Source organism: Berghia stephanieae, chromosome 6 (assembly GCF_034508935.2).
Source record: "Berghia stephanieae isolate SIO BIC M18660-M18661 chromosome 6, UCSD_Bste_1.3, whole genome shotgun sequence".
NCBI lineage: Eukaryota > Metazoa > Mollusca > Gastropoda > Nudibranchia > Aeolidiidae > Berghia > Berghia stephanieae.
The window spans coordinates 21,944,725-21,957,792 of NC_088365.1; the positions used below are offsets into that span (position 1 = coordinate 21,944,725).

General features: G+C 37.4%; 1 protein-coding gene across 1 annotated transcript in view; it reads right to left on the reverse strand.

The window, feature by feature from the left end:
- Positions 1–3,535: 3,535 nt before the first annotated feature.
- The window catches only part of LOC144975801 (uncharacterized), an 83,923-nt gene continuing 74,390 nt past the window's right edge, over positions 3,536–13,068 (reverse strand). The window contains exon 2 of the mRNA XM_078919988.1: positions 3,536–4,161. Within this exon, the coding sequence (XP_078776114.1) occupies positions 3,536–4,161 (626 nt within the window). The remainder of the gene's footprint in view (positions 4,162–13,068) is intronic.

A 13,068-nucleotide genomic window follows, 5' to 3' on the forward strand; every position in this document is an offset into this window, starting at 1 on the left:
GAATATGACGATTTTCCTGTAGTTGGTATGGAGAGGGTTAATCTCAATATGTGACACATCGTCCCAATCCAGTAATGTATCGGGATAAACCAGAGGCTGAGAATTGTCTACAACGTCGAAACCATAAAATGTTATTTGAATATAATATAGAATAACCATAGCCAAGGCGTTCTATATAGAAGGCCTTGCCATAGCGCACGTAGGATCTCGACTATTCACTCAAATACCTCATATATTATCGTCTAGAAGAGAGTGACAGAGACAAACAGAGACCGAGAGAGAGAGAGAGAGAGAGAGAGAGAGAAGAGAGAGAGAGAGAAAGAGAGAAGAGAGAGAAAGAGAGAGAGAAGAGAAGAGAGAGGAGAGAGAGAGAGAGAGTGAGAGAGGAGAGAAGAGAGAGAAGAGAGAAGAGAGTAGAGAGAGAGAGAGAGAGAGAGAGGAGAGAAGGAGAGAAGAGAGAGAGAAGAGAGAGGAGAAAAGAGAGAGAAAGAGAGAGAGAGAGAGAGAAAAGAGAGAAGAGAGAGAGAGAAGAGAGAGAGAAAGAGAGAGATGAGAGAGAGAATAGAGAGAGAAGAGAGAGAGAGAGAGAGAGAGAGAGAGAGAGAGAGAGAGAGAGAGAGAGGAGAGAAGAGAGAGAGAGAAGAGAGAGAGAGAGAGAGAGAGAGAGGAGAGGAGAAGGAGAAGAGAGAGTGTAGAGAGAGATGAGAGAGAGTGAAGTGGAAGGGAAGGGTAGTAATGTTTGTTTATAACTGATAGTTACATTGAGCAGCAGGCTGTCATCAAATAGTTACCTAATACGTATTACTGTCAAGGCATTTCCTTATCCTGAATGCACACACACACACACACACACACACACACACACACACACACACACACACGGACTTCAAGTATTGATTTCTTCTTCTCTCCTTTTCTTCTTCCCTTTTTTTTAAAAAATAGATTTTTTCTTCTTCGTTTAACGCGTTGAAGTCATAGGTATTGTGTCGCATGATAAAAAAATGTTTATATAAGGGCTTATAGGACAGGGTAATTATAATGTAAATGGCCTATATTTGAGGAGACAAAACATACATTGATTTATATTATTATTATTATCATCACCATCGTCGTCAACACTATCCTCCTCCTCCTCATCATCATCATCGTCTTCATCATCGTTGTCGTCGTCGCCGTCATCACTACACACTATTATATTTCATTATTACCAACACAAAGACTATGTGTAACCTTTAACGTTTATAATCTAATGATGCAATTTAGTGAGAACTAACTACTCATAAAATTGGCTGGCTAAAGACAATAACAAAGAGCTCAGTGACGTCCATTTCGTTCCTTCTATATTACGCATTTCCTTGGTCTTGGTCATGCTTAATGTATCACTGGACGAATAGTAATGTAGATGAGCAATGCATGACTACTACTATTACCCGTGCGCTTTAAAAGCATTCAATTATTTCTCCAGCAAGCCACGAGGAACAAAATCTCCATTTCAAACAGTACAAGTCGCCCACGAGACGTACTGTTTCTACTATCATTCTTTAAAAAATTCCATCATGCTTAGAGCCAGGTTGGCAGGTACTCAATCACACAGGGCGGCAATGTGATCTTGTGGTATGATACTCGCTTTCGGATCGGAAGGTCCTGGATTCGAGTCTCGCGCTCGGCGCATAGTTGAGTCCTTGGAAAAGGCTCTTTACTCACATTCACTCACCGTACTCGGGTGTAAAATGAGTACCTGGCCGTTAACAGCATTGTCTTTGTCCAAAAAATTGTAATATCGCCTAACAGGCGTCATGTCCCGTCCGACATGTTAAATGTTACTGTTGACCAGGGACCCCTTGTAAAGCGCTTTGAGCGCATTTAGTGGATATTGCGCTATATAAAGCTCAATTTAGTAATTTAATTTACACATCTTGAATGATCCCATCTCATTAGCGCACAATTTGAAAGATGCAAACCTAATAATATGAGAACAACATATCTATATAACATTATAAAGGTCTGAAGTGTAAACCACAACTTTTCCGTTGTAAGCTGACAAAACGCAAACATTTTCCTGTATGACTTGAATCCATCTTTGTTTTTAAATTCCAATTTCAATGAATCAAAACGACGCTCTATCTACATGTCAAAAGCTCTTCAAGAATGAATGACATGAACGTCACATAGTTCCTTGTTATAGGGAATGAGATTAGCGGAAGAGTAGCGGACCGCGGACCGCGAGGACGAGAGACGCATGCGCACAACCAACATGACGTTCTCTCTCTAATAACTTTTCCGCCGGTGACGTCACAGAATATGGGTGACGTCCAATCAAGGGACGCTACTCTTCCGCTAATCTAATTCCCTATTGTTTAATTTTAAACAGCCATTTTAATGAGTGGTTCTAATTATATAAATCAGACTATAAACGTTTAAGATTATACATAGTTATGTTTGTTGGTAAGTCATATCCGGATTGTGGATGTCGTGAGCATTTTAGCTAAACGCATAGCATGAGTAGTTTGCAGTCTCACATTTTAGAGATTTTTGACAAGTTGAGGGTCGTCTTCATTCGTCGATATTTCAAATTAACTTTTTTTTTGACAAAGCGGGGAGATTTTTTTTAAAAAGGTGATTTGTCGGCGTGTGTCAGGTTGGGCCGTGCTCAGTGTTGGGGACTAACGAGGTTTTCAAAAATAAGGACGATGTACCCTCTTTCTCTTCACAGTGAGTTCCGGTGAGAGGAGAGCGACTTGTTCATAAGATCAATACTCTATTTCCGATAGCAGATAATATGGCGTATACCTCTCTCTCTCTATCTCTCTCTCTCTCTCACTTCCACCTCTCTGTCTCTCTCTCTCTCTCTCTCTCTCTCTCTCTCTCTTCTCTCATTCTCACTCTCCCTCTCTCTTTCCGTCGTCCCCATTCCTCTCTCTCTCTCTCTCTCTCTCTCTCTCTCTCTCTCTCTCTCTCTCTCTCCTTCTTCAAAATACTGATTCATGCTCTCAATTGAATGAAAAAATGTGCAATTCAAAGCGCATTGAACACGTGAAAACAGTGGCAGTGCTTAATGTATCACTGGACGAATAGTGATGTAGATGAGCCATGCATGAGAGATAGATGGGTTTATAGACAATTATAATCAAATACAAGAGTGAATAACGAATGTGAAATATAGATGTTACTGGCCGCGTATGGAAAACCCTGTTTATCGAATCCTCGCTTCAGTAAGATTGCTTAAAGTTCGTTAATGAGATGATAATGGTGAGAACTAAATATTAACATTTAGAGATAGGATTCAGTGAGCATTTAACAACTCAATCAGTTCGCGGCTAAAACCTCAAGCGCCATTAACACTAATTGAACATATATTATAACTCCGAGTTGATCCGTACTATTTAAGTCACTGGTAATAATAGGAAAACATATTAAGATACAAAATGAGGGCAGTTCTTTGGGGGGAAATGAGTTTCAGTAACCATAATATTCTAAAATAGACACATATAATTTACAACACTGAAAGACACCACACTTAAAATCACAGAACAATTCAGAGAAAAGGCGAGTGGAAAAGAAAGCATTTCTGATATTCCAAAGAGAATCGACATAGCAACAGTAAATGAGATGAGACTAAATTTAGTTTTATAATAAATCTTATCAAAAAAGGATATTTGTACTCCGCCACTTGAATACAAAACTTGCGAATTGGGTTTTTCAAAGTCAAGCAGAACAGTGCCCGCTGGGGACGCACGTTCTGGTTCTGTTGTTTCCTCATGGCCGCGCGTTTCCTCGTCATAGTCGCCGCTCCTTGGGCGGCAGCGATCGCAGTACTCCAGCCGGAGCTGAGCGCTCTACCAGATTCGGTAGTGCTAAGGGGAATCTGTGTTAAACCACCAACGACCGATGCGATAGCACTGGTGTTCTGTTGTGCTGGCCCTGGGAGAGGAATGAACCCGCCTCCTCCGAGGCCTCCGATACCTCCTGTTGGCCTTGTGACACTGTAACCTCCACCTCCTCCTCCACCACCACCACCTCCCCCTCCTGGATCCTCTCCTCTCCCTCCACCGACTCCTCCGCCTCCGCCGGCCCAAGAAGGCGAGTTAAAAGACCCTGAAAGGGCCTGCCCTCCGCCGTTCTCCTTTGGGTGACCAGCCACTCGCTGGTCATTTTGTACCCCTGGGGAAGACACACAAAAAAGAATATAAATTAATCGTAATTTCCTCATAATTTATTCATAATGATTTTGGCAGATAAGAAACAGTTTTTTTTAAAGCGTATGAGTCAATATTTACGAAGTTATTTCTCAAAGTCGAACATCGATATGAAATTCGGTTTCAATAGAAGTGCTTGGAATAGCATCTGAAAACCTCCCGTTAGAGTTAAAAAGCCCAGAATCGATCACATCCGATGTTGAGTCAACGATTCCTTCACATCCATAGCAATAGCATGGCGTGACGACTGCAAGTCTACAATGTAAACAGAGAATATAGTCCAAAGCTCTCGGACACACCCAAACACCACACAACACACACACACACAACACACACATATATATATATATATATATATATATATATATATATATATATATATATATATATATATATATATATATATTGAATCGTGTTGGATACAAATATGGTACAAATAGTGCTCGACATGTAGCAATGGAGCGAATTATTATTTTAATATTTACCACAATGTTGGAGTCAGTCTACATCGATGTTTCAGGCCTGAATATATATATATATATATATATATATATATATATATATATATATATATATATATATATATAAAATATATATATATATACACATACAACAACAACAAAATAATAAATACCCCGCCCTCCGCCTCCCAAATCAACACACACAAACAAACAAAACCACAAAAGCATTTCAAAGACAATAGGCCCTATCTATATGAATTGTGCCATCATTATTGTCGACAACAACAAAAAAAGAAAGAAAGAAAGAATATCAAATCTTAGCAGTAGTGCGTCAAGTTGAAAAAATATAAAGAACAGAAAAGAAACAAACAATTATTCATCAATTTCATTATACCACCCTCTCTTCCATCACAAAAATAAGTTATTGAAAAGATGTCATTTCCCATTTATTGCTAAAAGACTGCAGGACAGATTATATTCTATAACTCTACAGTCTGAGAAAATACGAACATCCCCATCACGTTTTGAACTTAACGCCTTTCGATCCAAAGGCGAGTGACTTAACCTCGGGTTATCGTCTTCTATCAAGTTGGTGCTGGAGGTATCAAGCCACTAATTAACCTTTATAAGCTGGCTCTCTTTTATTACTCTTTCATTACTCTAGCCTGAAATCGTACAAGGCATCAAATCTTACACAAGCAGTAACATCAAAACTACTCGGGCTTCAGAGATTAATCGGTGTAATTACTACTCTTATGGGGGGTGGGGGTGGGGGGTTAATCCTAAATTTTAACCGGATGTATAAAAAAAAGTTAAATTACCATTTGAAAGAAATTCAGTCTCGCCGACAAAGGGTTAAATAAGGAATTACATTGAAATAAACTCCATTACGTAATAATCGTAATCGGACAATTAGGATTGAATCGTTCTCAAGATTATCACGGATTTCAGGCGTAGGATTAGAATTATTCATGAATTTATAAACCACACACAGATCAGATGTTGTTTTACTGAACAGATATTTCGTCAGAGTGATCGGTGTCCTTGATATTTTCCAGGTTCACGTGTCCTTACATTTGAAAGAATTTCTTCCAATTTAAAAAAAATCGTTGTTGCATAATGAGTTACAGAGGTGTTCATGTAGAGGTCCGAAAAACAAATGAGAAAGTAACTTAATTAATTAATTAATTTATTAACAGTCGAAAAATAAATTTAAAATGTACAAATAATTAATCAAACAAATAAATACAAATCATAAAAGAAAGAAAGAAAAAACAAAAACAATAAATAAACAATGACGATGGAGAAAACGTTGCTTTTAGAAGTTAAGCCACGCTTGTGAGGGTTGTTAGAGTCATGTATGAGGGTACCTTTTACTATGAAAAGAAACAATATTACTCATCGGACAACACTTTTCGCTTGGGAAAAGAAAGATGTTAAGCTATAGATAGTTCGAAGATGACATCACTTAGGTCTTTGTTATTGTATTTTGCCATCCGCGTTTATGAGTAATGCTCACTGAACTGTATTAACCTGACTATAAACGTTCATAGATACACACAGTTTTGTGTATTGGTCCGTTATACTTTCGGATGGCAATGTTGTGAGCTTCTTAGCCAAGCGCATACTATCTATATCACAGGCTTGTTTGCTTGAGAAAAAGGAAGATGTAACAAAATCGCAAAGAGCTGTTTACTGAGTAAAAGTAAGATGATACAATTCGCACAGGGCTGTTCGCTAAGTAAAAGGAAGACGTTACAAATCGCATGGAGCTTTTTGCTAAGTAAAAGTAAGATGTTACAAATCGCACAGGGCTGTTCGCTAAGTAAAAGGAAGACGTTACAAATTGCACAGGGCTGTTCGCTAAGTAAAAGGAATATGTTACAAATAGCACTGTCATGTTCGCTAAATAAAAGGAAGATATTACAAATAGCACAGTCATGTTCGCTAAATAAAAGGAAGATATTACAAATCGGACAGGGCGCTTCACTTGGGGAAAAGAAAGATATTACATATTGCACAGCTCTGTTCGCTAAGGAAAAGAAAGTAGTTACACATCGGACACTTGTAGTTCGCCTGAGAAAATTTCACAGGAAGATAAATCTGGATTCTTGAATGTAATGAGAAATAATAATAATAATAATAATAATAATAATAATAATAATAATAATAATAATAATAATAATAATAATAATAATAATAATAATAATAATAATGATATATATAATAAAACAATAATATAATAATAATATAATAATAATATAATAATATAATTAATTAAACAAATAATTAAATATGAAATAAAAAAAAAAAAACAATTAAAAAATATAAAATAAATAAAATATAATAAAATAATAATAAATAATAAATAATAAAAAAAAGGTGATGATGGTGAATGATGATAGAGATACGACGACGAACGACGAACGACGACGAGACGAACGACATCACTGATGGATGAGAGATGATGACATGATGTAATGATTAAGATGATGCTGATGACACGATGGATGGGATTGAGGACAGATGGAGGGGTAAATGGATAGATAATAATGGCTATTCAACGAAACTAATCTTTATAAAGAGGTTTATAACGGAGTAAAAAAAAAAAAAAAAAAAAAAAAAAACGAGAAAAGAGCAACAGCAACAACAACAACAAAAAACATCACAAAGCAAAGCTTGGATTGAAATAAAGGAACGACAAATAAAAAAAAACCCATCGTTATTTTTCTTTGATTGATTAAAGAGGGGGAGATAACTCGAGCTGACTGCTGGCAGACGTCGTTGAAAGTCTGGACAGACAACGGCAGCAGCAGCAGCAGCAGCAGAGACATTCGATGTTAGATAGAGAGAGGGCTGATAGAAACTTGGAGGTTTAAACTCTATGGGAGATGCCAACTCTACAGAATTTCTTTAACAAGCAATAATATACAATTAATGTGAGTCCGTGGAAAATAATAATATGTTGATTCGTGGCTTATCATAGAATGGACAGAGAAGTCAATTTTCACATTTTGTCTCAGAAATATCCAAGAAACGTCAGATACAAAAAAAAAATCAAAAAAGATTTCATCACTAGAAAATAAGATGCCATCACTCTGAAACCAAAAGATAAATTACACGAGGTATGCATCCAGTCCTCCGACAAACTGGTTTTACACTTCCAATGAGATTGGAACCAGCACCTATCATTTTTTTCTCAAAAGTCTTTGTTCCAAATTTTCTTAAGCCATGTAACACACCTATTACCATCTTAATGAAGAGATTAAATTTCTTTCAAGCAAAATTTCTCCCAGTGGTGATCTAGTTATTACGACATCATCAATCATTTTCTCTTAGAAGTAACAGAGATAAACCTGAAACAAGACCACAATGGCAATGTCTCAGAAAAAAAACGGCGTAAGAGAAGAAAAAAATCGACCAAACTGCAGTTAAAATCCATTGAGCTCTAGATATATTCACATGTTCTCAACACAGTTTGGTCTGACAGAGTTGGAAAGAAAAAAAAATTAAACAACTATTTGCAGGCCTCATGTCTTGTCTTTAAAATGACGCCGTTATCTTAGGACCCAGTGTAATGTCTTTTGAGCACACTTGGTGGATACTATGCTCTATAGATAGTTCGAAGATGACGTCACTCAGGTCTTTGTTATTGTTTTTTGCCATCCGCGTCTATGAGTAATGCTCACTGAACTGTATTAACCTGACTATAAACGTTCATGGATACAAACAGTTTTGTGTGTTGGTCCGTTATACTTCCGGATGGCAATGATATGAGCTTCTTAGCCAAGCGCATACTATCTATAGAAGAGTTCAAATCTTTGAAAATAAGTTCCAACGGAAAACATCGACAGTAGTGGACTCCATCCCCCTCCTCCATCCCAATACCTCCAGTTCCCCTTTCAACAATTTCATTTTGATAGAGTTGGCATCCCCTGTTCTATTCATCCTCTCAATACGCCGTAACGTTTTGCAATCTAATTCCAATTACTTCGACAAGACTAGACGACAGACAAGCTCTTTTTCCGAGGGGAAATAATTTAAGAGCAATGATAACTCATCTTTTGAGAAGGTTCTCTCCAATCCCCCCAACCCCCCTACACCCCCCCCCCCCTTTCCATCCTCCATCCCCATTCCCTTGTATTATTTATTTGTTGATTTGTGCTGGCCTGTTTTTATTTGTTTGATTTAATAAGCAGTCAAGTACGAAGAGATGAATATATATTGATACTCAATAATAATAAAATATAATAATAATAATATAATATAGATAAATATATAATAATATAATATAGCATAACATAATAAAATTAGATAATATAATATAATTAATAAAATAATATAATAATATAATATATAATAATAATAATATAATATAATAATATAATTTAAAATTATATGGTGATATTGATATGATGATGATGATGATGATGATGAGTGAGATATTGATGATATGACGATGATGTGATGCGATGATGAGATGATGATGATGACGATGATGATGATGATAAAAACAATAGTAAAGGCGTTTAACAAATTAAATCATTTTCAAAATAAGGTTACCTTACTCCATAAGAAGTCTGTCAATATCATCATTATTATCATCATTCTTATCATTATCATGTTGTTTTTGTTTCAAGTTTTAGATGTTGGATTTCTACGACAATGAAATGCCACTCAATAAAATAGAAACAAATCTTAAATATAAGATTTTACGAAGCTGTTACATTCATGTTTGTTTATTACTGGTTAATTCCCAGCCCTATATTTATTACCATTATTTCCCTTGCCCCACATATTTGGATAGTGTCCTGGACCCTCGAAATCTGTGAGAATCTGCACTATAGTCGCGTCAATTGTGTGACCCATCGGTCCAAAACGGTATTTTTTCAGGATGAGTAGAATGCCAAAAAGGGTGACCTACCATGTCAAAACGGTATTACCTAGAGTTGAAATCGGTAGGTGATTTAACCACCAGGAAATCCATCGTAGACTCTGTGCGGCTATGTGGTCTAGTGGTATGACACTCGCTTTCGGATCGGAAGGTCCTGGGTTCGAACCTCACTCGGCGCACAGTTAAGTCCTTGGGAAAAGCTCTTTACTAACTTTCTCTCACCGTACGCAGGTGTAAACTGAGTACCTGGCTGTTAAAGCGTTGTCTTTGTCCGAAAAATTGTAATTGTCAGCATAATTCATGGTATCGGTCAAAATTTGGATATTACCAATGACGGTGTGATTTCAATTCTAAAAATTGAATTTACAGAAGGAAAATAATCGAATCTTGGGTTCATTATTTTCAAATAGTTTAAAGTTGGATGAATACGTTGAATATTTTCTTAAAGTGACAAAACCTGAAATTGTACCTTTCTGGTCATTTAAACTTTCAAATGCCGTCTCGGCAATCTGTACCATCCTAACGTGATATCGTTTTGGGGCAGCTCAAATGTTTGAAGCTCGCATAAACAAAGCAGCGTGTTTACATTAATTAATCTGTTAAGAAATATCCAATCGTTGGACAGCAACGAATCATGTGATTGATGACTTGGTTCGACGAAAACCTGAATAAAGATCGCTCCCATTGGCTGACCTAATGGGGATTGACGATAATGTGATGGTGGCTTCAGATGGAATGAAAAAGAAAACTCTATTTGTTAACATTGTCAACAAAACCATTTCTTTCAATTACATAAAATTACTTCAGAACCAGCAGGTGTCGTGTTGTAACTGATTACAGGAACAGGTTCACCGGAGAACTTTAACATTTAATTAAAAAATAATATCTCGTCTTGAAACAAATTCGAGCAATTTTGATAGTGGCTCGTGATAAAATAAGTAATAATAATCACAAAACTCTGGCTTCGGCGGTTTGGCATCGGGTAAAACCGTGGCCATCGTTAACTTATCGCCTGACACTGACCAAAAAAAGACGTCAAAATGCCAGTCTTTGGCCACAAAAGAGAACAAATCGTGAGTTGTATTCAATAGTTCAACCAATGAAATAACTTGTTTCCATGAGCTCTACTAACGACAACTCACTAGGCGGTGCAAAAGCCAATAAATAATGACGAGAAAAGACCAGTCCTTTTGGATTTCAGTGTCAGGCTATAACATAACGATGGCTCCGGTAATACACGACTTCACCCATGTTCACATTATGTTCCGATACAATAGATAGAATGCGCTTGGCCGAGGAGTTCACAACATTGCCATCCGGAAGTATAACGGACCAACACACAAACTATGTGTAACCATGAACTTTTATAGTCTGGTTAATACAGTGTAGTGAGAACAACTCACAAACGCGGATGGCAAAAACAATAACAAAGGCCTGAGTGACGTCATCTGCATACTATCTATACCAAGACACGACAACACCCACGTTCACACCGTAGCCATCGTTATGTTATAGCCTGACACTGAAGTCCGAAAGGACTGGCAGTTTGACGCCATTATTTGTTGGGTTTTTGTTGTTTTTTTGTTTTTTTTTGCACCGCCTAGTGAGTTGTCGTTAGTAGAGCTCATGGAAATAAGTGATCCCATTGGTTGAACTATTGAATACAACTCACGATTTGTTTTCTTTTGTGGCCAAAGACTGGCATTTTGACGGCATTTTTTGGTCAGTGTCAGGCTATCACTTTACGAAGGCCGATACAATGTGTAGGCCATACCATACCAATCTAAAGATTCACGGCCTAGTTCAAGTGTACCGAAACAGAACTCCACACACGTTCAGGTGTACCGATACAGTGTGTAGGCTGTATCTAAAGATTCACAAGATGAAAAGAAAACAAACTTCTGAGTGATTATATAGATAGTATGCGCTTGGCTAAGAAGCTCATTACATTGCCATCCGGAAGTATAACGGACCAACACACAAAACTGTGTGTATCCATGAACTTTTATAGTCTGGTTAATACAGTTCAGTGAGCATTACTCACAAACGCGGATGGCAAAAACAATAACAAAGGCCTGAGTGACGTCATCTGCATACTATCTATATTTTGATTTACAGAAATGCCTACTATTACGAAAAATTTGTAGAATTACGAAATGTTGGCTCCAGTTTCAGAACTTAATGAATATCTCTAAGCCATTAAACTTAAAGAAAATGAAAAAAAAAACGTGATGGCAGACTACCTGTTTTAAGAATTTTGAAGTGTTATTTAATCCTTGTGGGGGAGAGGAGGGGGGGGGGAAATTGCTGGTTTTTAAAGTCACCTATCGCGATTTTTTAAATATCTCTTAAAAAATAACGACTTTTTATTTTTTCAGTTAGGCAGGTCTGGATCAGTTTGTAAAAAATAAAACCAAAACAAAATAAACATCATTGGGGTGAATAATAAGCTGTGAGTGCTTCCTTCCCACCTGTTAGTTGAGACTGGCGGATGGTGCTCGAAGCGGAAATAATATAGAGGGAATTAAATTAACGTCACTCTGATCTTTGTTATTGTTTTTTAGACAACCAAAACGGCTGACGATGATAAGTTCTCACTAAATTCTATCAGTCAGACTATAGATAGTTCGAAGATGACGTCACTCAGGTCTTTGTTATTGTTTTTTGCCATCCGCGTTTATGAGTAATGCTCACCGAACTGTATTAAGCCGACTATAAACGTTCATGGATACACACATTTTTGTGTGTTGGTCCGTTATACTTCCGGATGGCAATGTTATGAACTTGTTCGCAAAGCGCATACTATCTATAAACGTTCGAGGTCACACATAGTCTTTGTGTTGGTATGTTATATCATGCTGGCGAGTACTTTAACTAAACGCATAGCATCATTATGATCAGTTTGTAACAACTTGACAATTTCGGCCATAAAAACAGTGGAGTAAACAAACAGCATTGGGGTGAAAAAGCTGAGACTGATTCCTTCACACCTGCCCTTTGAGGCTAGCACATGGTGCTATAGTCTGTTCCACAACCCGTGTGCACGCAGTGACGTGGATGTCTTCACAACCTTCTGGTGGATTTTAATGATAATGGATTCAGTAGTCTGATGTCACGCGCCCGGCAACGGCGGCCATCTTGGTTCTAAACAAAGAAAATCTTTACTTTTTATTCTTCATGCTGGCGAGAACTTTTCATTCCCTTTTCATATGCCTTGCGATCAGAATGTGTAAAAGTCAAAACATGATCAAATTGGTGGGTTTTTTTTTTCCTCTGGATACGCTTTTAAGCTCGCCGGAGAAATATTTCATACGGCGTCCGCCATTGTTCCGATAGTTTAGAGCCAGTGTTACTAAGTTACCATACGTCATTAGGAAGGAAGTGACGGTACGACTATTGAATCCTATCGGCTCGAACACTACAATTATTAGTGACATTTAACCGATTCATTTGCATCTGTTGCAGTACCATACTCAGCTTGCCATCACGGAACGACCTCCGTCCCTTTGCGTGTGAA